The sequence below is a fragment of the Gordionus sp. m RMFG-2023 genome, chromosome 1 (assembly GCF_954871325.1).
Source record: "Gordionus sp. m RMFG-2023 chromosome 1, tfGorSpeb1-WG-v2, whole genome shotgun sequence".
Lineage (NCBI taxonomy): Eukaryota > Metazoa > Nematomorpha > Gordioida > Chordodea > Parachordodidae > Gordionus > Gordionus sp. m RMFG-2023.
Window position 1 is genome coordinate 26,044,720 of NC_088775.1, and position 27,091 is coordinate 26,071,810.

General features: G+C 28.6%; 1 protein-coding gene and 1 long non-coding RNA gene across 4 annotated transcripts in view; one reads left to right on the forward strand and one right to left on the reverse strand.

Moving 5' to 3' along the window:
* Nucleotides 1-1,630: 1,630 nt before the first annotated feature.
* The window catches only part of LOC135922481 (eukaryotic translation initiation factor 5B-like), a 44,020-nt gene continuing 18,559 nt past the window's right edge, over nt 1,631-27,091 (reverse strand). The window contains exons 11-23 of one of the 3 annotated variants that reach the window (XM_065456847.1): nt 25,647-25,757; nt 24,205-24,272; nt 23,573-23,714; nt 22,881-23,012; nt 14,695-14,880; nt 13,815-13,976; nt 12,734-12,865; nt 8,592-8,723; nt 7,839-7,915; nt 7,220-7,349; nt 2,817-2,990; nt 2,344-2,505; nt 1,632-1,878 (exon numbers count right to left, since the gene is read on the reverse strand). In XM_065456847.1, the coding sequence (XP_065312919.1) occupies nt 1,771-1,878; nt 2,344-2,505; nt 2,817-2,990; nt 7,220-7,349; nt 7,839-7,915; nt 8,592-8,723; nt 12,734-12,865; nt 13,815-13,976; nt 14,695-14,880; nt 22,881-23,012; nt 23,573-23,714; nt 24,205-24,272; nt 25,647-25,757 (1,716 nt within the window). In that variant the 3' untranslated portion in view covers nt 1,632-1,770. Of the gene's footprint in view, nt 1,879-2,343; nt 2,506-2,816; nt 2,991-7,219; nt 7,350-7,838; nt 7,916-8,591; nt 8,724-12,733; nt 12,866-13,814; nt 13,977-14,694; nt 14,881-22,880; nt 23,013-23,572; nt 23,715-24,204; nt 24,273-25,646; nt 25,758-27,091 lie in introns of all 3 variants that reach the window. The other 2 variants (XM_065456848.1, XM_065456849.1) reach the window with 2 other exon arrangements.
* Nucleotides 4,901-5,602, forward strand: LOC135922933 (uncharacterized). The gene is made up of 3 exons (XR_010571071.1): nt 4,901-4,964; nt 5,310-5,532; nt 5,576-5,602. It is a non-coding gene; the product is annotated as an uncharacterized LOC135922933 (long non-coding RNA).

Consider the following 27,091-nt stretch of genomic DNA (forward strand, 5'->3'; position numbering starts at 1 on the left):
TCATAGGTATGTTTTTCACAGACTTGCAGGCCTGGCCCCAGAGCCGGACCGTGTTTTAATTTTTTTAAATATACCCGGACCGGGCCCGTAATTTTTTTTAAAAAAAACACCCGGGCTGGGCCTGAAAATTTTTTTAGAAAAAATATCCGGGCCGAGCTGTATATTTTAAAACCAAATATTTGAAATCGCCATTAGCAATAAAAATCAAAAATAAATATAATTTATTTTAAAAAAATTCGGGCCGGGCCTGAAAATTTTTTTAAAAAAACCCGGGCCGGAAAATTTTTTTTAAAAGAATATGGGCCGTGTCCTGCAAATGGTACCTCTGCAAGACTGTTATTCTTCTTAATAAAGAGAATGTTCTCTTATTAGTTTACTAAAGAGCTGCTAATATATATATATCCATTTTAATACATTGGGAGAATAATCTAAAATGTGTTTGAAATAATGCAAAGCATCCATAGCATTTTTTGGGACTGTATCAACCATAGTTAATCTTTTAATCATAGTTATTCAGCTAATAAGGCATCATAAGATATTTTAACATCTTCATGATAAAAATCTAACAAATATTTATATTTTTTTTCTATCACCATATGAAAAAGGTTGAGAGAGGGGACATTTGTTTTATAATACTCTTCTACTGATCCTATATTAATGTTTTGACGATGAGCTTGCTTGCTGCAAGACGAGGGGGACAAATATTAAACACGTATAGCTCTGCTTTTGACTCAACAATAACATATAAAATATGAAATTCTTCATCAACATTAGCTCTAATTTCCTTGAGTTCTAATAAAATGCTCTCCGCTATTCCCATCTTCTTAATCAAGTCAATGTTATGTTTTTGAAAAGTATTACATAAAATAGTTGTATAATTAAATAATACATTCTAATGAGAAAAAAATTTGGAATAAGTATTGAATCCAATAATTTTCTTGCTTCTGAGGAAATATTTCTTTCAAGCCATTGTGATATTTCAGTAATAGCATTAATAATCGGCTCTTCTAACTCCATAATAGCTGTTACTGCTTGATGGTGGAGACTCGATCTCGTTGGACAAGCTTGCAATTTCTTTCTCCCTGTTGGACAAGGAGTTTCAGAGATAATTATTAATTGACTAGAAATTTAGATAAATATTACGCCACTAAAATTTGAAAATAATAGGTAAATAGGAAAACTTGAAATCGAAATTAATTGATAAAATAACTTAGTAGATGAATGTGATAAATAAATGTAATTAAATATATATATATGAGATAGGAATAAATATTAAAAAATATAAATTAATATTAACAATAATATTTTTGAAAAATATAATCCGGCATCTGCATTTTTTGGCTTTGGGAGGGATTTGCCCCCCCCCTCGCTGTGCACGCCAATGAATATTTGATTTTTTTTCAATAAATATTAAATGTATAATTATATTAAAAGGTAATATCGGTTTGCATATTGTATTGATTGACGTATTTTTAGCTATTTGAATTTTTGATAATATTTTTTTTTGAAATTGTCCAAGTCAATTTTCTCATTATTGTAATTTAAAAAAAGAAGATAACACTCCATCAAACGAGAAATGTTGTTTTATGATTTGATTAGAATTTTTCCCATTTTTTTTATTTATCATTTGTTTTTGAAAGGTAATAAAAATTTAAAACAATATAACTCAACAGTTTTATAATGATATTTTTGTAACAATATAATTTTTTTTTAAAATTAGAATTTGTTTATTTTTTGTTGTTGTTGTTGTGAATGTGTTCTTTCTGTCTTTCATATAATTTGTAAAAGTTTTTTCAATTCTACGACTAACTGCCAATCACTTTTTTGCATTTCGTCTCTATAATATTCTTTGAGCGTATCGATTGAGTTGCGATTTATCTAAAAAAATTAATGAATAAAAAATTAAAGGGTTAAATACTCATAAGAGTCCTGCAGACAGACACCTGCTCGAGATCAATTAACTCAGATTGGTCAAAAGAATTTTACATTAATTTTTCCTTGGGTCGGAAAATTTCGATTTGTATTTTTTTACCTTAAAATTAGGAAATTACTCCTTTTTAGGGAATCAACTGGATTTTTCTTAATTGAGCACCTCCTCTCTTCCCTGATAGTGTCACAATGTTGTATTTTATCTAGGTTCTTATTCAATTTTAATTTTATCTTCTCTTATTATCTAATTTTTTAAACATTTTTCTATAAACATAATTTTTCTATTCTTAAATTCAATGATATTTTTTCGTGTTGGTCTTATTGATCTTTATTGAGATTTTCCCCAAGAAGCCTCGCAAGGTGGTGGGAATGGAAATTTAAAATCATAAAAAGTTGTTATTTATAATCACGTGCCCTGGATATCAATGCGTCCTCGTGGTCGAAATGGCGTCCGTACAATTTGGGAGTTTCGCCGGAAGGATTATCGATTTTGATGCACACTTCCTGCCCTTTTTTTGCGGCGTCCATGTTTTTGTGATTGAATTCTATGCTCGACACATTACCTATGTACAAGGCCTGAAAAAAATAAAAATTATAATTTGGACCGAGACTAAAAAGGGTTCTAGTTTTCGGTTCGGTTTCCTAAAATTTTGAAAATGCGTTCTACTTCCGCTGGTAAATTTTACGCGGTTCTCCAATAATCAAAAAAATTTTAAAAAATCAGCAAACCACTCTATGAATCGCACTGTCATTTTAAACAATATGTCACTTGCACTTTTGATGTTAACCGGTTGCTGAAAATTTTTAAATGGTTTCCGTTCCCTATAAATTTTGGGGACCTCCTAAGCCTCTTTATAACACGATACCATTGATTCATTTTTTAAAACCTCTTTAGAAGGAACGCACAAGGGAGTTCCGATTCTGAGCTCACCGGCGACCACGTTGACGCCCACTATGATTGGGTCACGAGTTTTAAATATGAATTGAGGAAGTATGACGAGCTTGCACGGAAAGACGACCGAGTCCTTGTGCTTATCCTTTTGCGATCGCCTATATTCTTCCTTTAGATTTTAGAATTATTTAAATATTTATTTTAATAGATTGAGATTGAAAGATGTAAATAAATATTTTGTGTTTTTTTGTAATTTGGAAAAATATTTTATATTCTTGGAATGGTAACAAGCCACGATATGGAATCAGTCTAATTATTCATATTTTTAAGAATATCGGCCCATTCTATATATATCAAAAAGCGGATAAAATATAACTTAATTTATGATCATTATAATATATAATATTGAATGAAATTTTAAGTTAAGATGTGCACCAATGTTACCACTTTTTGGAGACAGTTCCGATAATATCAAATTGGCATCTGTCAATTTTCGATTTTTATAATTAATTTGATTTTCATCGTTAATAATATAATTTTTAATGGACTTATTCTATGATGAATCCCATAATATAAGTAATTTAAAATATACTATTATCAAATTTTAATTAACCCATCATTTCAGGGGTATTTATTCAGTTTTTATACAAAATTCGATTACACACTTTTTATATTTAACGCATATATTATGTGTACTTTCGTGTAAATAGAATTTTATACATATTGATATATTTTATTTCACATAAAAGCCATTATATCGGATTGGAAATTTAATAACATGGGTCGATAAACCGATGTTTAAAAAATACTAATAATCCGTTTTATCCGATAAAAATAATATGCTAAAATATTTATTTAAATCGGATATGTATGATTCCCATTTTATAATCGTATATCCAATATTCAACCGAAATCAATTTGATAAAGGTGAAATCCCAACAGCCAATAAAAAAAACAGTATTTAGATATATAGACATAATTTTTAAAAAGGTAAAATTTATATTAACACAAAAAAAACATGATGCGAAGGATAAAATAATTTACCAGAAATTTCCAATAAAAGATATTTTTCTTATATTTTTTTTTAGGAAAAAAATAAAATTATATTTATCAGAGTTGTTAAAGTATCTAGATATAAAAATTTAGTATCTGTATCTAGATAAATTTTTTAGAAAGGTATCTGTATCTAGATATTTTTTAGAGGTATCTGTATCGGTTTTTAGATACTTTTTAAGATACATTTTATATACCCCTTTTTTTACTATAAATAAAAATATTTGACTGTAAAATTTATTTTATTTCATATAAGCTTATGAAATAAATAAATATATATATATTATATATTAATATTTATTAATACTATAATAAAGAATTATATATACATAAAATAATAAAACTTATATATAAAAAATATAAATAAATATTCATTAATTTAAATATTATGTCCGAGTTTATCAATAAACCATACAAATTTTAATATTACAATATGGAAATGGTAAATTTTATCTTATAACTAAATTTTTAAGTTTATATATTTATTTAGATCTATATCGATGAAGAAGAGGAAGCAACAACAAGTTCTATTGCGTTACCATGGCCAATTTATAGAGCATATTTTAAAATAATATCTCAAAACAAAGAAAACAATTCTCTGATGGTAAAATGTTTGCCGTGTTTACGTAAAAATACAAAAATATCGGTCAGTATGACTTCAACGTGCAAAATCGTGAAGCACATAAGGGTATAGATATTATATATTTAAAATTCTAATTTAAATTTTAAGAGAAAACATCCAACCTTGTTAACAAAAATAGGGGAAGGAAAATAAAACTACCAAAGAAAATATTGGACAAGGCTCATCCTCCAATAATATTTTTGCTAAAAGACCTTTTAACTCAAGGCACTTTAGATGATTTAATTATTGCTTTTATTATAGATGGCATGCAGCCATTTTCAATTGTTGAAAATCCTTCTTTTAAAAAAATGATCAACACTTTGGCTCCACACAAAAATATAATTTGCCGACAGACAGTTTTTGTAGAATTTCCCAAAGATGGGAAAATGAAAAGAAAGAAATAATTAAAAGTCTTATAGAACCATCATTAATATGCACAACAGCAGATTGTTGGAGTGCCTATCGCCGGTAGAGCTAACATTTAAATTTGTATAATAATTAATTAAGAATAAATTATTTCAGCAATTTTAAGAAATTTTAATTTTTAGTTCATACATAGGAGTAACCGCTCACAATCCAATAAGTTTGGAAAGAAAAAATATAGCGTTGGCTTGTAAAAGAATGACTGGTAATCATACATATGATAAAATAGCAAAAAATTTACAAGATATAGCTAAGGATTATTGCATTCAAAATAAAATTTCAAAGACCATTACAGATAATGCCAAAAATTTTATAAAATGTTTTAGGTTTATTTTATTATAAATAAATATATATAACATAATATATGATTGATTACTTAATTTATTAAAGAGTTTTCAAGCCAATTGAAAATAATACAAGTGAATCAATTGATGATCTGGAAGATGAAGCAGTTGTGCCAATTTCTATATCAAATCTTTATAATACTGCACAGGATTCTGAATTATCAGAATCATTTAGTTTACCTCATCACCAATGTTGTGCCAGTCACACATTGAATCTTATAGCCACTGTGGATGCCAATAGAGCCATGCAGTGTAAACAATATCAGAGGGTAAAACTTATTTTAATTAAATAAGTAATATTTTCTTCATTAGATATATAGCACAACACTACATAAATGCCAAAATATATGGAATAGGCAAAATAAGTATCCTATTTCATCTGAGATTATTAAGGAATATATTGGTCGTTATTTTATATGTCCTAATATAACTAGATGGAACTCCACCTATAATGCCTTACAATTAATGTCAGAAATTATAAAAGCTAAATCTGACAAAGTGGACAAGATATGTAATGGAATAAAACTACCTAGGTTTTTACCTAATGAATGTGATTTTATTCATGAATATTGTTTAGTAAGTTATAAATAATATTTATATATATAGCATTATTTTAAATTAGCTAATAAAGCCAATAGGTAATTCCCTTGATATTTTGCAGGGAGATAAGTATATGTACACAGCTTATTACTGTGCAACTATTTCACAACTTATTATCAAATTAAAGAATTTTAAAGAAATGAACCTGAGATTCTGTTTACCACTCTTAGATGCCTTACTTAAAGGGCTTGAGGATAGGTAAATTAATATAATAAATTAAAAATATTTAATAATTCTAAGTTTATTGTGACCTTATTTGAAGATGATAATATTATAGCAACCATGCTCCACCCTTTTTTTAAACTTGAGGCATGGTTGCAAATGGAAGAAAATCTTAATAAAAGAAAACAATTGATACAAAGATTAGCTGGTGAATTATCAAAGTCATTAACTGACTGCAAGCAAATAACCTGTCAAAAAAATACAAATAATTTAATTTCAGATTTTTTTCAGTACCCTACAGCAGATATAATTTCTAATAATGATTTAAATTTTGATAATCAACAAATTTTAAATAATTTTTTCAAAAATGAATGTAGAGATTTTAGTATTTTTAAAGAATACCCCTGATATAAAATTGTTATTTATTAAATATAACACTACAATTCCTTCAAGCGCCCCTGTGGAAAGACTATTTAGTGTTGCTAAAAATGTCTTTACAGATAAACGAGGATGCCTAAATGATCAAAATTTTGAAAATATTTTATTACTGAAATCTAATAATTATTTAATCATATATTTTCATATATTATATTAAAATCATTATTTTAGTTATATTCTGATAAATGTTATATCGCGTCAATAAATTTTTTAGCTCATTTCATGAATTTTCACAATATAATATTAATTTAGATTTATGCAAACCTATAAGAGCATAATAAAAAATGTATCTGTATACAGATCCACTTAAAAAGTATCTTTTAACAACTCTGATATTTATACAAAAATATCATTTATTAGTATAAGATTTTTTTTAAAAATATATCACTGCCTAAATTTTTTTTATTATCGAAAAGATAGAGGCGTTAAAATTTAATAGTAATCGCAGTTAAAGTTTTTGTTTAAATCTTTAAATTTTATTAATTTACCACGTTTATTTTAATAAAAAAATTTCTCCTGATGACCATCATCAATATAATATGAACCATCAGTTAAGGGCAATAATTCAGTACCGGGACCAAATACTGGGCCAACACTTTACAAATGGCTTTCGGTCCGGTAATTGCAAATCTTCCATTAAGTTCAAAAATTCATCTTCTTTGAGCGTTTAAAATGTTGAACGTTGAGCTGATAACATTCCATTTTAACGAATTTTTTTAAGCAAAAATGTTATTATATAAGTATAGTGACATTTACTTGAAATCGTGTAAATTCGTCGAAAAGGTGATAAATAATATCGGCCGAGAAAATTTTGATCCGTAATGAATCAGCCATCTCCTGCGCGTCTTTATCAATCTTTATGTCGAACGCTAAGATGGCGGCGTATCTGAATAATTGATTAAGACATTTTTAAATTTTCTATATATGTATGTATCCTATTGGGATATGAAATGGTTGGATTCAAGGTCTTTCAATTTTAAAACATTTATTGAGAACGTAATTTTTTGAAAAATCTGATTAGAGGGGAAATGCACTCGTAGCACGTAAAGAGAGTAAGTCTTTAAATGTACAATTTTGCCAAGAACCTTATAACTACTAATGTATAATAACTTTTATAACCGATTTTTCATATAAATTAAAGCAAAAAATACACAAAAGTTCGTGGCAAAAATGATAAATTCATAACGTAGGTGCTCTACATAAGCTGGAATACATTTCCGTGAAGCATCTCAATTTGATATAAACAAACTTCTCATAGCAATTATCTGGAGACTTGTACGATAAACCAAAAAATAAATCCTTTATACAAAAAACTTTTTTTTCCCTGTTCAAAAATGAGAAATAATTAAAGTGATATAAGGTTGGTTTATGTAACTGAACGTTGTGGTCCAACATAGCGGCAGCTCTCATTACGTCTTTCTTGTGAACCGGACCGATGTTGATACCCGCGTACTTTAAAAACGATCAAAAAAGAAAGAAATGATTGAAAAAATATATAAATCTAATTATTTCGGATTATCTTATACTATATGCTGTTAACAATCCCCTTAAAGGTTATAAACTATGTTATAATTCCTATGTCCAAAGAATATATTTAAAAAATTTGATAAATATTATTGTTAAAATTTTATTAGTATCATTAAGTTTCGGACAATTAAAATATAATTTTTCCTAAGTTAGTGAGATTGTAAAATAACAATTCTTTTTTTAAAATTTATATTCTGCTATATCGAATCGTTAATTTGGTAATATATACAAGTGAATTAAAAATTACTTTTTTTGTTTACTAGTTTGAATAAAATAATTAAATTTATTTATAATATTTTTTAAAGTTAAAAAGTATTTATCAAGATTTTATGATGATTTATGAAAATCAAATATACTAATTCCTTTATTTTTTTCCGAATTAATCTAATTATTTCTTATACGTCTCATAAATATTGAATTCGATTCAATTTGGCTTATTAAAATTAATTTTGAATTATTATTTTTTTTTAAAAAACCGGAATTTTGGAGATTTTTAAAAATTCTAACAAGGCTTTATTTCTTATACGTCTCATAAATATTGAATTCGATTCAATTTGGCTTATTAAAATTAATTTTGAATTATTTTTTTTTTAAAAAAAACCGGAATTTTGGAGATTTTTAAAAATTCTAACAAGGCTTCCAGAGACCCGATAGTTGAAGCCTGCACGTAAACCCCGATTTCAGAAAGTTTTATTGATTGAAGGGTATCTTCTATCAAAGCATTCATGTCTTGCTATAAGATGTAGATTTTTTAAAATAAATTATTCTTTAATTTTAAAGAATAAGCTCAAAATCCATTAATATCTTAATTAACCCATTAAATAGAAAGGAAACTCCCTCCCTATCCCCCATCAAAATTCTTAGATATATTCAGAAAAAAGTAACATATAGCTAAACAGCTTTTAAACTAGGCAACCCTATTTTAGTGACATTGTTATTTTTCATTTTTTTAAAACTTTTTAGGCTATTTAGCCGACAGGGGCAAAATAAATTTCTAAAAAATATATTTAAAAAATCGTTAAATTTGAAAAGTAAGTGTCTGTGGCCCAATCGGCAAGAGCGTCGCTTACAAATATGATCGACTTAGGTTCGAATCCCAGCAAAGATTTTTTTTATTAATCTGCGAAAATAAATTTTTTTTTTCTTAATCTAGCAAATTAATCAAATAGAAGATACGATTCAAAGTTTGTAGCTACTTTAAAATTCAAACTATTAAATAGGTATTCTTATATTTTTAAATTTTTAATATTCTTTTAAAAAATATTCGTCCAATAAAAATCACCATAGAATCTTATCATATCAAACATTCATTCATCTTCCATTACCATCTTACATCATCATATAAATACTAGAACTAACTGATATATTATAGATATTCTTACACAATTTTATATTAATATTACACTATACAATTTTACATATAATTTATTTTAAGGTTCTATCTATCTATCCAGGCGCGTAACCAATGGGTGGGGGAATTCCCCTCCCCCCCATCGCAAATTTGACTGTTTTCATAAACATATTAAGCTAATAAAAATTTTACTCTCCCCTCCCCCCCCCCCACCCAATCAAAATTTTACAAATATTTGAATATCAATTTTCCAACATAAAACTTATTTTTTATAAATAAATTTTTTTTAAAATTTCCTTTCCTTGTGAGTACATTAACATTATTCAAAAATATTAGTAAAAAAAGGAGAAATTTTTAGTCAAAGACAAAGATATTGAAATCAAACGGTATATAATTTATTATTAAATATATTTATTTTATGAAATTCAAAATTATTAGTTAGTGAGTTAAAATTTATTTTTGATAATATTTTAATTATTAATAAATATCTAATTTTATATTTTTCATTTTTCTTTAGAACAGAAGATATACAAAATTTAAATATGCCTGAGCATGTTGGCTCAATTTCCCGATATTCTGAAGTTATTTTATATTCTTGCATGTTTGCCCACGAATGAAAGGACATTTTCAAACTTGAGAAGGCTGAAGACATTTTTACGAAGTACTACTTCAGAATCTCGGGTAAATGGATTAGCTATGTTAAATATTCATTTAATTCCAACGACGAACGAAATTCTAGATGAATTGGCAACATCCACACGAAAATTAAAAATTACATTATAGTTATAGTGTTTAATAAACTTTTTGATAATATTGTATTTGATAAAAGTTATAAAAACTTGCTTTTTAAATTATTTTCTAGTCAATATTTTATACACTGTGCACAATAAAAAAAAAATTTTTCTACTTATATTGTATGAGAATTTAAGCTGAGGCTAGTTTTTAAAGCAAATTTTAAAATAAAATGACATTAAACTTTATTTCAACTTTACATTTAAAAAAACTTTATTAAATATAGCATACCTAACTTAAAATAATAAAAAATAGGCTTGTAATATCGATATGCACAAATTAGTAAATAAAAGTTAAAAATAGATATATAATTATTATTAAATTATGAATAATTTAATAGAATAGCTAAAACATAAGACCAAAAAATTTCCCTCCCCCATAAGAAAATCCTGGATACGCCACTATCTATCTATAATATATATAAAAGCCTTGTGACAGTCACAGTGTCACAATTTATAATATATATTTAAAAAATCGTTAATTTTGAAAAGCGTCTATGGTCTAATCGGCAATAACCTCGATTACACATCTGATGGACTTAGGTTCGAATCCTAGCAAAGACATTTTATTTCCTAATCCAGCTTAGTATTATTTTTTTCATATTAAAGGTAATAAATATATATCAGACATGTAGGTACCATTTGTACAGCCTGCCCTGGATTTTGTTTTAAAAAAAATTTTGGATGGCCTGGTCTGTATTTTTTTAAAATATATTAAATTTATTTAAATTTTTATAGATAATAATGGCTATGTAAAATATACAACCCGACCTGGATATCTTTAAAATTTTTAGGCAAAAAATTAAAATATGGCCTAACCCCTGTACCTATATCAAAATATATTTTCTTATAATAAAGGTCATCTTGAAGAATGGATCCATATTATGAAAAGATGCAAACTTATTCAAAACTCTGTGGATAATAATTTACCAAGGTGTGCTTTGTGGCTTCCATTGTTAATAAAAAAACCCTTAAGGAAGGATCCATTCCTACAATCTAATGATATTTGCATATATATGCTTCCTAGCTGATGTCCCACAAGAATGACAAGGAATTAGTATTCTCCTTAATTTGATTTTGGATAAATCAAAAATAAGCCTATATGAGGTGTGAATCAGAAAGTTACCTTATTTTGATTATGAATACCAAGGTTGGATCCTTTCGTCAGAATATATGACATGTGGGCTAAATAAAGGAGCTTTGATGTTACAGTATGTCTCTCGGAATTTTGAATAAACAGGAGATTTGGGATAAAAAAATTTATGAAATGTTCACGAAATTTGTTATTGAAAGCATTTTTAAAGTCTACTTTGATAATAGCCATGTTAGGAGGAAAATTCTGGATATAATACAAATGGCATGTAAAGCTATTTTACCTTCTCCTTTAACACCAAATCCTAAATGATACGTAGACTTAATAAGTTAAGACCCTAGGTTTTGACCCGTGGAAATTATTTTTGTTAATAATCTACTAAATAGCCCATTGCAATGGGGTGGATACCACCATGCAGTGTTTGTGAGATTCAGGTTTGCCCCCATAATTGATTCGAATCTATGATTATATAAAGTGAGAGGGCAAAAACCATTGAGTCTGAATGTGGAAAATTCTTAAAAGAATTGATAAATATCATAATTCACAAATCATATTTTTTTTGTTCCATATCTTCCATAATATATTTGACCTTTTTTCTAAAAATTTATAAAAATCTTGAAAGAATGAATACGAATAATCTATTCCTCTCATTTGATTATTCTGATTCATCCATCGTCAAATGAAAGTAAAATTTATTATTAATCCATAAGGAGAAAATTCTGATTCCCCGTCATTCTTGACGGGTTATCAGCTAGTAAATAAATAATATTCAAATTAATTGCAAACCACTATTTATAAAACTTCCATTCAACAAAATTATTTCGGGCATCATAATTTCGGATAGGAAAAACAAATTTAAAAAATGGGGTTGTTATAACGCTTAATCTAAATTCTAGTCAACGAGGATATAGCATTTTTGTTTGCGTTATTTTCGGCAATTTACTATTTTAAAAAAATATTGTATTTGATAAAATCAACGATACTTAATTATGTTATAATTTTTATGAAATTGAAACGATTTATATTATGCTATCTAATTGTGAGGAAAAAATTATATACAATTTTCCGCTTCATTGAAACGCAGGAGGTAACCAAGGGGGGTCTAGTTCATTAGCTCAGGAAGGTTTAGAGAGCCCTGACTTAAACGTAATTTTTTTAGTAAAGAAGTCAATCTTGTAATATAATGCCCCCTTATAAATATTGTTTAAAAAAACTTTACCGATAAATATGATAGGTAATATAAAAAATGACTATCTTGGATTTAATAATTTACGAAAAACTGAATGTATGGGGCTCTAGATAAGAAGTTTTTCAGACCAGCCCGTATAATAATTTTTGGACCGGTTCGTAAAAATAACAAGTTATCTGGCTTGGCCCGAGAATTAATTTGCCCGTCATGTGGGCGAGAGGTTTAGGGCCGCGCTGATCTATATTCTAAGAATATACATTTAACAGACTAAACCCAAAAATTTAATCATTTTATGCAAGAAAAAGAATCAATTTTTTACTTTAAGAAATTCGATTTCGTCATGATTGTGAGCTAAGAAGATAGGAAATCCGGGCAGAGCATTTTCCAGATCCTTACCTATAACTTTAACCCCCATCGCCGCGTTCACGACTTTATACTTCTCATATTGATTCTTTTTGTAATTTAAAGAATTTAAAAAAAAATTATACAAAACTAATCATTAAAACAAGTGACAAACATTGTTTTTGATATGTAAAGACGGCCATAAAGGTCTGTGCAGCCCGACTCAAAATTTTTTTTGCCTAACCCGTAAAATAATTCCTGACCGACCCAACATGTCAAATATTTTGTGCAGGTTGTCCAGTCTGGCCTAAATAATTTTGCCACTTGGGTAAGTATTAGGGTCGGGCCGACCTCTATAATAACTTTAACCATCTCGCATCAGACCAAGCCCAGATCCCATGTCGCCCATAGGAAAATAATGATGATCATGTGTCAATTTGAAGAAAGGCACATGTGTATGCCTATAAAAAGCTATTAAAAATATTAAAATTAAAATTGGTAGGTAAACTATTCAACTATTTCCTAAAATCCATAATCCCATTTTGAATAAAATATAGGACTGGTCCGTGGCCCGAAAAATATATTAAGGCTAAATTTATTTTATTTGTTTGACCTAATATCATAAAATAAATTTTAAAAATTAAGAAAAGAAATCAGGCGATGGGAAATATTATTAATTTTCATATCATAATTTGTAATAAATAGAAGTAAAATAGATAAGAATCAGAAATTATTGCAGAATATTTAAATTTGATGCTATAACATTAAAATAGATGAATAAAATTAATATTTTAAGTTTGAGATTTCTTCCCTAAAAGCTTTCTTAAAAATTCAGATGCCACTGGACGCAGCGGGCAAGGCCTAAATCTAAAAAAATCTGGGGCTGCGGGTGGGCTTGAGTTAAATAATTGCTATTTTAAAGGTCTCTAATATTAATACATATTTATTTTTAAATTCAGCAATCAAATAATATCTAAAAATTTAAGCCCAGAATTTTTTTTTGTTGGACAGTTATATCTTAATAAATAGAAAAAATGAAAACAATGAAACATCGTTACTTTGACCCTCAAATCTTTTAGAGGTTGTGGCATCAGGAGTCCCCTAACCTGGGTGCAAATTGCTCCATCAAAGCCGGCCAACACCAAATTGTCGCCTTCTTTTAAACAGCCGTTAACTAATATAACGTCTAGGGTTGTACCCATACCGAGTAATTCTTTAACCTTTACCGTATGTAACCAAAAATATATATTATGTTCCAAAAAATTAACATAATTTTTAATTTCGTTTTTTGCGAATCCCTAATATGGTATATTATTTAAATTATAAGTCACGAAAATTTAAAATTTTTTAGAGAAAGATTTAAATAAATCTATAATTAGAATGATTGATTGGAGGGGGGGGGGGTATTGTGATTGGATTGAATTGAAAAGTTATCGTATTTTTTTTATATATTTTTATATATTAAAAATTCAATGTTAGACTTGTTAGGGAGCGCAGTTAATAAGTATATTGAAAAATAAAGATATATGGCAAGAGATCTTTTTGCCGTTTTTTGGAATATTTAAGAAAAATTGTTATCTTGTAGCTTTCTCATGAGAATGGTGAGATATATTAAAAATGAGTTTGAAAATAAGTCAAAATCTGACTTGGGAGGAGGGGGGGGGTTGTTCGACTAATTAAAATTACTTGATTAATATGACTGCCTAGACTAGAAGTAAAAACATCAATTTACTTAGAATTTTTATGGCATGGATTAGAACTCTGTCAAAAAGGAAATGGTTAAACCAAAAACTAAATAAATTTTTTTTAATTCCAATTTTTTTATGTTTACCAAGCCCTAATCAACGACTATTACTGATGTATTTTGATACATACATTTTAAAAAAAACATTCAAAAGTTAGTAATCCTTTTAAAAAAATATATGCACAATAAATAACCTCTAGGACCGAACACTCCAAAAGATCGGGGGAGAACCGCAAATGTTCTACTATCTGCCCATGAGCCAATTGCGTAAGCGAATAAATCAAGTTGCCCATGCCTTCACCTGTGTGGGCCGAAGTGGGTATCATGGACACGAATTCGGTAGGGTCGGGGTTAGCGTAAAAGAGGGCTACGTTAACGCACTTTTTTAAAAATTACATTATAAGTACTAATTTACATCAAGGGAAATTGCGTTGAAATTAAATTTGTAATAATTTATTTATTGTATAAATGAAATATGATAAAGATTATAATTAAAGTTAAATTGTATTTCACGAAAGAAACACAAAATTTAGTGTATAAACATAAAAGTATTTGAGAATTATTGGTAAAGTTCGAATCTACGAATATCTTACCATTCGGATTCGATTTTTTGGAAGCTTAGTTTCAAGGGTAAGGAATAAGGATAGAAATGCTTGAAATTGGATAAAGACAATTATATGCCTTTGTCGCCAAAAAGTGAGGATCCTTAGATGGATTCATCGCTTACGATGTTAGAAGACATTTGTGCACTTCATACTATTATTAACTCATTAATGGTTAACGTACCATTTTATGGTAGTGTTGTTAAACGGCTCGTTTTGAGCCGATTTTTTAGAACAACTAACTCAATATTTTAGCCAGAAAAATATTGCTTAAGCCTTGAGATTTTGATAATATATGTCTAAACCTTTGTTCCTTCTATGAGCAAAATCTTCAAGCTTGCGTAATATTTTTCTGGACAATATATTGAATTAGCCGTTTTTAAAAATCGGCTCCAAACGAGCCGTTTAACAACACTAATTTATGGTACATTGATTTTAAACTAAAATAACGTCGATAACGTTGTTATTAACGGCGTTATCTTTTTTTGAGGAAAAAAACGCCATTCGTTACTTTTAAAAGTAACGAGATGCGTTTTTTATCACTAATTAATGTTAACGCAAAACGTTACTCTAAATTTTTTCTTAAAAAATATGGAATAATTTAACCCGAGTTTTTAATTCTGAACTACCGAAGAAGCTCTTAATTTTTATTTTATTTGCATTTTTGTTGTTGATTTTTTCCATATTATTATTTTTTTATATTTATAATCAATCTCTTATTTATATAAAATTATTTAAAAAGCTATATAAAATTAAGATAAAAATATGTTTAAAAGAATACATATTATAATATAATTAACTAAAAATATCGTAGTTATGTCGAAATATTTAATTTAATTATTTTGTCGAATAAAAAGAAATTTCCCAGCTTCGTCGGTAAAATTACTGATTTTGGGGATTAGGGCTTTATAAATTTTTCAGTTTTAGGGGAAAAGTGGCTGATTGTGGAAATGGCTATTGGATTAAATATAAAATTGTTGAGAAATTTTTTAAATTTTTTTTGATTTGGCTTGGGTTAATAAATTTGTGTTAGAAGAAAATGATGAGATATAAAAACCGAGGACCAAGGAATTAGGGTCTCCATCCAGGGAGGGGGGGTCGCTAGCCTTTACAATCTCAGGGGGCTCAACTAAAAATTTTTATGTTGGCCGGGTTTTATATTAATATTATACTTTTTTTAAATTTACTAACTCTAAATAATTATTCTGAATATCATTTATTATATTTTGCATGCAAAATAAACTAGCAAATAAATCATTAAAATAATACAAGACATTTCTAAAAATAATATTTTTTAATACAAAATCTATTCAGTATAAAATATTCTCGATTGTTGATATAAAAAAATTTTGCGTCTAAAGAATTATAAATGATAAAAAAGGTTAATTAATTCATATATATGCCTCAATTGATAATGGTTTTTGAAAACTACATAATATAATATAATATTAGCAACTAACATTGACAAAAGGTCATGAAACTAATATAACTCTCTATTACCATTTTAGACAATGTTTTATAGAATGGGATAATAAGAAAAAATTTATAGACCTTACCAAATCAACAATTCTTGAAGAAGAGAATATAAAAATCATAAAACTATATGGTGGTTAGAGCTTCCTCTTAGATGACATGATGGAAGATAGATAAGTAATCGAGAAAATTATTGTATGATATTAAATTTCTAAAAGATTATCTTCCATTTTTAATGATATATAAACGACTACACAGTTGACCATTATTGCTTATCTAAAATATGCGATCATCAGCAGCTGTAGTAATAATCTTAAATTACATAGCCACATAAATAAAAGATGCTGGTTAATTTGCAGTCCTAGCCATGACACTCACGATGGTATCCCATATCAGAATTTATTCTGTTAGATAAATTGATAAAACAAAAACACTAAAAACCTTTAGAAGAAATTATGCAAATATATTGAAGCCTTGAGTTATTTACAAGGCAAAAATGCCATATTAGAAATGAAATATTTTGTAACTACAAAATAAGAACCAGAGTGATATCATGAAAGCAATTAAGATTTTATATATTATTGTCGCACCATCTCTAGTTGGTATATTATATCTTAAAATAATAGTAGTTTGTAATAATATTAAAAATATATTCGTATTAAAAAACTCAAATCTATATTCCGAAGAAGAAAAAAATAGCTTCCTAAAAACACGTAAAAAAGAGAAGAAAAGATATCTAATTTATTACATCCATTGTGGGATGAATAATAATACGCTTAATTTTAATTATATTGTAAATATATAGATGGTGTTAAATATTTGTAAGCAATGAAAAGCATTTATTAGTAAAATTTATTAAAATATTAACTGTAATATATTATATAACTGTCAAATACGTCTGTAAAAGTGGCATTTTACCTAATATTTTATAAAAAAATATATATAATAGAGGATTATAAACTATATGTCTACTTACTTTTTATAAATAAATCTCTTATACTTATTTGGATTTGGACCTTGAAAATAATTTTAGGAAGAATGATAATTAAATTTAAAAATCAATAATATAGTTGATTAGTGATTTTGAGCTCGGCTAAAATATTAAATTATTAATTTTTAATTAATAAATGATTATATTTATTTAATTAGGGTTATATAATAATTTAAATAATAAAAGTCAATTAAGTTTCAACTGTTAATGCTAAATTAATAGTTAGTGAGTGATATTGTTATATTTTTAACATAGAATTTGATTGCAAGCTGACATAGTATAATTTATATGTAATAATCTAATCTAATAATTAAAATAGTGTTCATTTAATAAAAATTAAGATAGTCTTATTAATTTTTTAATAAAATTAAATCTATATATTACTTAATAGAATTATAAAAGAAATTATTTAGAGGGCAATTAAAAACATTTATTTTTAGCTCAAGGGGATATTAAGGAGCCACTAAAAAAAAATTTTTGCTTCAGGGGGCTATTCAAACTTTTCAGGGGGCTCGAGCCCCTGCGCCCCCTAGCGACGCCACTGATTCCATCGCATCCTAATCCGTCTGCGCGAGATGGATGTGAGTGGCTGTTAAACATATATTGATAACATGATTTATTGAAGTGTGACGTTGATGTCTCCCTTGACTATATAAACAATTCAGGCTGTGTCTGCCTTTAGAATAATGGAGTATTACCCTTGACACAAGTGTGAGGGTTGAAGATATCACACCCTAAGTGGCATGACGGCTCTCACTTGTTTATATGATAAGAAATTACTAAGGTTAAGATTAGAATACTTCTAATCACTCGTGGCCATCAAATCTGTCTTTTTATTGGATAGTTAAATAGTTTTAAGGTGGATTGACTGATATGTTTCATTGAAAGTTGAGTAGTAAGGGGGTGGAAAGGTTTTGGTATGTGATTATTGATGGGAAATGAGTGTCTAGGGGGGGGGGTTTACGTTATCCAATAAATAGTTGTGGTTGGGGGGGGGGAGTTTATAACCTGAGTTTAGAGTTTATTAATCTGAATAATAAGATAGGTGATAAAGCTAGAAAGGTGGAACTAATTCAAACCACCTGATTTAGCATAATTAGATGAGTGATCGATTGGGAATAATTAAATATATTTTTAAAGAATATTTTGAAATTACCCTAAATTTTAGTCATGAATTGTTGTTTGTGAAGAAAGATGAAGAACGGAATGTATGTAAAAATTTTGGAATATAGAGACGTTTGCGAAGATAATCAAATAAAGAAAATTAAGGGTACTAAGGCTACTAAGGCTACCCTTTGTAAGTGTAGATGTGCCCTAATTCAAATATTTCAACTTAAATGTCCAGTAACTCCCAAAAAAAACATATTAAGGTATAAATAAAAATCCATATTAAATTCTGATTTCTGATAAAGATCGCCGGGGTGGCCTAATGGGTTAAATGTATGCTTGGAAACAGAAGGACGAAGAAGGACGCAGGTTCAATCCTGGTAAGGAGCATAAAAACTTTCAAGTTTTTCTTCGATAACTGATGTGTAAAGACATATGATAAGATGAATTTCGGAGCTTAGAGATGACACCCCGGTCAACGACAGGCCTGAACAACCGGGTGCTAAGGATACCTGTCCAATAAACAAAATAAAAAGAAGGAAACAAATGATATGAATATGAAAGCTAGGGCGTTCCCTCCAAGCGACGCGCAGGGTGTAGACCTCCATCCTGTGAAAAGTAAAGTAAAGGTCAAAGCAAAGAAGACAGATTAGTAAGTTTGAATATTGGGACGCTTAAAGGTAAGACGAGAGAATTGGCATCAATGTTGAACAAAAGAAAAGTTGATATAGCGTGAATAAGAGACGAAATGGAAAGGTCAGAAGACTTTAATGATTGGAGATGGGTATAAATTGTACTATAATGGAATTGTTAGCAATAGGAACGGTGTCGGCATCATCCTCAGTCAAGATCTAACCTCCTCAGTAGTAGGAGTCAACAGGATCTCGGATAGACTAATGAAGATAAAACTCTGAATTGGTCAATCAATACTACACATCCTTTCAGTATATGCTCCTCAAACGGGTTGCAAGGAAGAAGAGAAAGATGACTTTAGAGCTATCCTTGATGAAGCTGTAATGGAAATCCCTAAGAATTACCTAATCAAAATTGGTGGTGACTTAAATGCGCATGTGGGGAATGCAAGAGATAGCTACAAAAGGCATCATGGTGGTTTTGGATATGGAGAAAGAAATGATGAAGGAGAGCACGTACTAAAATTTGTGCAAGCCTTCGACCTTGCCTTAACCAACACCTACTATAGGAAAAAAGACGAAAGTGGTACAAGGAAAACACAGATAGATTACATGTTAATCTCTCGCAGAAGATTAAAAGATGTAATAGACTGCAAAGTCATCCCAGGAGAAGATATAGCCGCTCAACACAAGCTACTAGTCATGGATTTACACATCTCAAATAAATCCACTCAAAACAAGATAAAACTGGAACCATGCATCAAATGGGGCAAATTAAAAACAATGACAGATGCCTTTGCAATCAATGCAAACATTGAAACAATAGATTCCTCACAAGTCCGTGAAAAAATGTGGACAGACCTTTCATCCAGATTAATAGACACTGCCAAATCGACACTAGGCTTGACAAGGTGAGGCAACAATTCATACAAAGAACTATGATGGTGGAATGAAGAGGTACAAACCACTATAAAGGAGAAAAAAGCCCTATATAAAATATGGTTCAAATCCAAAAACTCAGATGACAAGACAAATTACAAAAAATCCAAGAGAATAGTTACAAAGGCGGTGGCTAGGGCCAAATCTATGGCATACGATGACGTGTATGAAGAACTACATACCAAAGAAGGGCAAAATAAAATATAGAGATTAAACAGCGAGAAAAGAACTCTAGGGATTTAAACGGAGCTCCGAAAGTAATCAAAAATAAAGATGGAAAATTGATAATAAAGGGAAAAGAAATAATGAATAGATGGAAAGAATATTTTCAGGAGCTTCTCAACTTTAATCCCCACATACAACTAGACGAACACTCCCCATGTCAAAACCTTGTACAACCTATAACAGAACAAGAAATAATCACATGCCTCAAACATATGAAAAACAACAAAGCTAGGGGTCCAGACGATATTCCAATAGAAAGCCTTAAAGCACTAGGAGATGATGGAATACATCTCCTCACAAATCTGTACAATAAAATACTTGGAAATGAAGAGGTTCCCCAAAAATGGAGGCAGAGCTATCTAATTCCTATCTTCAAAAATAAAGGGGATCCACACAATTGTCAAAATTACAGGGGCATAAAACTAATGTCACACTGTCTAAAACTATACGAAAAAATAATAGAAAAAATATTAAGAGACATATCGAAATAGGAGAGACTACGTTTGGCTTTATGCCTGGAAAATCAACAACTGATCACGCAATTAGGCAAATGAGTGGAAATGGCATTTCTCGATTTAGAAAAGGCCTTCGATAGAATCCCAAGAAAACTTATCTGTTGGGCGCTACGCCACAAAAAGGTTCCCGAAAAATATATAAGAATAATATAGGATATGTATATGGGCCATACAACAATGGTCCGTAGCACAACAGGTACTTCAGCTGGCTTCACAATAGCCGAAGGAGTTCATCAAGGGTCGGATCTCAGCCCACTTCTCTTCATTACAGTAATAGATGTATTAGCACAGTTTATACCTCAAACAGTCCCGTGGAATATGATATTTGCAGATGATATTGTGATACTTGCCGAATCCAAGGATGAAATGAAAGAAAGATTAGTGAGTTGGATAAATATCCCAGAAAAGCACGGACTAAAAGTAAATAGAGAAAAGACGGAGTATATGGTGATAGGAGGAGATGAAACAGAGAGTATTGATATAAATGAATGGCAGATATCGGCAATTGAAAGCTGCAAATATTTGGCTCCACTATACAAACACACGGCACAATAGAAAAAGAGATAAAGAGTAAAATTAATCAAGGGTGGTTAAAGTGGAGATCTAATCTGGAGTGCTATTTGACAAAAGAATCCCACACAAAAGGAAAAAATTTACAGTTCCATAGTACAACCAACTATTCTATTTAGTTCGGAAACATGGCCAACCAAAGAATTAGACGAGAGAAGTCTACAAACTATGGAGATGAGAATGCCGAGGATGATTGCTGGGGTAACAAGAAAGGATAAAGTGCGCAGTACAAGAATACTAAGTAGTTTAAAGGTAGTGCCCATTAAGACTAAGTTAATGGTAAACAGACTTAGATGGTATGTGCACACAATGAGAAGGCCTATGAACTACATAGGCAATTGGGCAAACGTAAAAGAGGAAGGCCAAAACTTCAATGGGGCCATAAAGTTAGAGCCAATATAAAGAAGTATAAATTAGATAAAAGAGATTGTATGAATAACATAAAATGGAGAGAAATGTTGAAGGAGCTTACCACCAGAAAAGGTGAAAGCTAAAGAGAAAAAAAAATTAAATTCTGATAAAGATAATAAAAAATTTTGATGAGGTTCTGAATGAAAATGCTTGTGACGAAGATCTAATAATTTCTTTGAAAAGATTATTGTTTAAATATTTTTAGTATTTTCCCAAATTAAGATTTATTAAATATAATACAACCCTCCCATCCTCTGTGCCATTTAAACGTGTGTTTAACATAGCGAAAGTTGTGTTGAACACTACGCTTTCTGTTTATCTAACCAAAATTTTAAAAATCAATTGTTATTAAAAATAAATAAAAAATGATTATAAAAAGAACTTATCTTATATATTACTTTTGTATAATTTAATTTATTATCTATGGGCAAAAAAATAATAAAAAGAAAATTTATGTAATTTCGTATTTTTTTAAGTAACGCCTAACTTTTTTGAATAGTCAGTAACGCGTTTTCAAATGTAAAGGGTAACGCGTTTCTTTTTTGTATTAACGTATACAGCATTACTTATTTATAATTTTATCAAAATAATATTAATTAATATATGAGCTTTATTAAAATATGTTTTAAAATAGTAAATTACATAAACTGTCCCCCTCCCCCATCTTATCTAATTTTAAATTTAGGCATATTTTTGTTTAATTAATTACTCATCCCTCTATTTTTCATATTTATATTTCCAAACATATCTGCTAAGACCATTTGGGCAAATGATTTATTTAAAATTTTAAATATTTTAAGATATAGAAAGGCCAAATCATATAATACCTCTGCTGTAAACCTTACAAACCTATCAAAAAAAGGTAAAACTTGCCCTTAAGCCCTTGTTTTACAATACCGCAATATATTTGCTTACTTGTTCGGCAAATTGAACGGTTATGGATTTAAGGCGGTCGTTAAATTCCATGGAAACGTTGGGGGCTTGACGCTTGAGAGTATCCTCGATATCGGCTTGTGGGTAACTTTTCCATTGGTGGAGCCGATCGATCTGTTCATTCATCCAAAAAGAAAATGGAGCCGAGGTAAATATGAAATGAGAGGAGTAAGGATTTTTTCCCAAAGTTAAAACCAAAAAATATTTGAATATTCAAAAGCATAACCCTGGACACCCACGAGGGTGAGAATAATGATCTTTCATGCCATTATTTATATTATTTTATTTTAGGAGAAACCAGGAAAATTTTCCACGAAAAATGTTAAAATCCATTGTTAATTTCCTCATAGATAAATTTATCATTTCAAACATTTAAATTATTTAACATTTATTATTATTTATAATTGTAAAGCTTAAAACACAAATAAAAAATGCAAGCATAGCCTATCTACTTATATTGGTGGATAGCAAAATCGCTTTAAATTTCGATAGTATATTTTATTATATTTTTTTGGATCCAGTTTCAGGACCTAATTTCTAAAATTTAACATGTAGTTCAACTAGTTCTCAAAACCAATCTTATTTTTTTAAAAAAATATATTTTTTTGGATCGATAGAGGCGCTTCATTGGCACGATTTTGCGGATAACTCTTATTTTCTTTCCTTCTTTATACCTTATTGAGAGCAATGACAAACGGTATTTTTTTGTCCAACATAGTTTTGAGCGACTCCAAAGTTTGAGGCTCCATTCCGTGCATGATATCGACCACTAGAATCCCTATATTGCAAAGCGAAGAGCCGCGATTTCGCAAATTTCTTAATTAAATTTTTAAAATATATATTATTGGAAATCGAACGAAATTTGGGGCCACCGTTTAAAATGTGTGCGCGAAGATAATCGTAAAATAAAACTTCGTCTAGGAATTCATAACAATAATAAATATCTAAATATGACATTATTTTAAAGTTTATAGATTCGGAGCCTTTTATAAGTTTCGTTTTATTATCATAGCAACTAAGATATTCTATAACTTGTAATTATTGAAAGAATGTGTCATTTAAATAATGGCAAAAACGCCACATAAAATTTTTAAAAACGTGAGCAATAAACATTTCTTAATATGGATTAAATTCCTGCAAGTAGAGCCCTTACAATTAAACTTTATTTGGCCTTCAAAACTTTTCCGAGGCCCAGCCTCTACCTATAAGGATAAAAAACGAACTATAAATAAAACAAAATCTGATTTTATTATAAAATATCAACTGAGCTGTTAATCGCGTATTAAAAATACGTATAATGACTAACTTGAAGGACTCATGACCCGGTGTATCGATTATCAAGAGGCCAGGTATTTTCAGGTCGGCTTCGCAGAACTGGAACATGTCATGTCGGGTTATATGAAAAAAATAATATTTAATGACTCATAATATTAAATTGAAATGCTCAGAAAAAATAAATAACCGATAGCTGAGATAAAAATTGAAAAAAATATATATATAATTGTTCAGTATAATAACTGAAACGCTGCTCAGATAAGAAAATGAATGGATAAAAAAATATATAAAACGCTCAGAATTAGTCTATAAATTGGTAAGAAAGTTATATTTTTTCCTTAGAAAGAACTCGATTTTAATAATTTTATATGATTAAATATTCCACAAAAAATACATTGGCCCCTTCCGGTTCAGTCCAAACAAGATTTACTGGTTACTATGGCTTAAAATGATGAATCTTTTGTTTTATAAATATGGTAATGGTTAGATAAACATTAGTAACTCCCTTGAAAACTTTCTTTGATAAATCTTTTACTAAAAAAATCAAAATTTATTTTAAAAATGTCAGCATTTAAACAAAAAAATTAAATAATATTAAACTAAATCCATGAAAATTCCACTTTTTAGTAAATTTTATTATTATTTTCTAAATAATGATTCCATTTATAAAAGATAAATTCAATCTTTAATTATTCTTTATTTTAATTTTTTACTGTCTATTATTTTTATTAACATTTTTTTCAAATTAGCTTTTTGGAATATGAACTCAATATGTAACTGGGAATAATGTATTTATTTATTAATTATTTTAGTTTATTTGTTATATAATATAATTACTATTATTATAATAATATTTTTTAGGTAAAATAAAAGTATATATTTTATGTATTTATAAAAACTAAAATTTCGATTTATGATCTAAGGTGATAATTAATTTTAGCACCCAGAAAATCATAAATAATATAAGGCAAATAAAAAAAATAAACACTTTAATTAAACTAGTAGAAAATTACTTGGGCTATCTTCGGAGAAATTTAATAAAAAAAAAGTTCTAAGAAAATACTAATTTACTTAGCAAAATCGTCGTCTTAAAGAAAAAATTATGATCCTAAGCTTTAAGTATTTTACTCTGCGCAATCAATAAAATTATTCCGGGCACTTCTACTATTCTGGGCGATAAATACATCGATAAAAGCAATCTCGGGATTGGGGGGGGGGCAGTCTTATTCCGTTTTTCCATCGTTCGTAAGGTTTAAAAAAAATAATTTTAAAAACTTTAATTTTAAATTAACTCTATATCGCAGCTTGGTTATTGCAGGGATATAACTCGTTCGTTATAAAATTCTGAATTGCTCCATTTCAATTAATTTTACAGGAAAGCAATTGTTTTTAAAAGAAACTCAGCCCCGCCCCATCTAATTCGATATTGATATAGAGAAAAAAAATATATAAATGTAATAAACTATGAAAAACCCCTTTAACGAATTTGATCTGCTCGATGATAGCCTGCTTGGGAACGTTAGTGGCCCCTATTTGTTGGGTTATTCCACCGGCCTCGTTTTCTTGAACGTGTGTCTTGCGCAACTTTATAAAATCAGATGATAAATATATATATGAAACGGAAAATAATTCCCCGGGAAAAAAATTCCCGCAGAAAATAATTCCCCGGAAATAGATTCCCCCTTTTTTCGAATTTAAAAAATATAGTGGAAAATAATTCCCTGGGAAAAAAAGCGAAAAAAATTTTTTTAAATATAAAAAATAAACTGATCAAATTTTACTAATAATTCCACATATTTTTAATAAAAGCTCATTTATATATAATTAGATCTGTGCGCCGACTATCGGCGGCCGGCGCAATTTTTAAAAAATCTAATCGACCCGGCGGCGCGCCGATTTTTAGCCGCCGTCAATAAAATCGGCGTAAATTGGCGCATATATAAATTTTTATAAGATATATTTTTGTAATTGCTTATTAATTTTTTTTTAAAAAACAAATAAATATACACTATTCTACAGATATCTCGGCATATTTTTTAATATTCGTTTAATAGAAAACTTATTATATCCAAAATCGATTTCGTAATTTTATAATTATCATGTATAAAAATTATTTTATTAAAATTTTTGGGACATAATGATCTCCTTGAATTTAACGGCAATCTAGCGGTAGAGAAAACTCTTTCACTAGGTGTGCTAGTCGCCGGAATGTAAAGAATTTTTTTGGCGAGCCTGGAAAGATTGGGAAGTTCACTCTTCTTTCCAAAAATTTAGAACGTTCATATCTTGTGAATGTCGTTTTCCAAGAAAACTGTGGCATTCTTGTTCTAAGTCACCTAACTTGGAATCATAATTTATATTTGTTAAATGTTTATTTGCCAAATTTGTCAAATAACTTGAATTTAATAATTCATCTTCATCCTCATTAGCTATATTTACTACCTGATTATCATCATTCTCTATAAGTTTAAGATGTTTTATTATAAATTCTGAAGCTGAGCAATTTTGCTCTATTAAATACTTTGACACAATTGTCAATTTTTAAAATTTTGGATCTAAAAGAGAAGCCAATACCTAGATAATTTTAAATAAAAAATAAAAGAATATACTTATATAATATTACTTGCAGATTACAAACCGGAAATCGTAACGCAAGTTTTTTTTAGCATATTTTCCTTAAGTGAAATACTTTCAGAACTATCACTATCATTTACTATTAAATGTGTTTCAATTTCACTTCTAAAAAGTAACGCCAAGTTTAAAGTAGGCTCTTTTTGTAGACAGTTTCTTTAAATTTTGAAAAAATGCTACAGTTCTTCTACCAGATCAGATTCATAATTTGAGAAAGTGCTTCCCAATTCTTTTCAAAACATTATTAATTAAATTCTTATTTAATCCAGATATGCTTTCTAGCATAA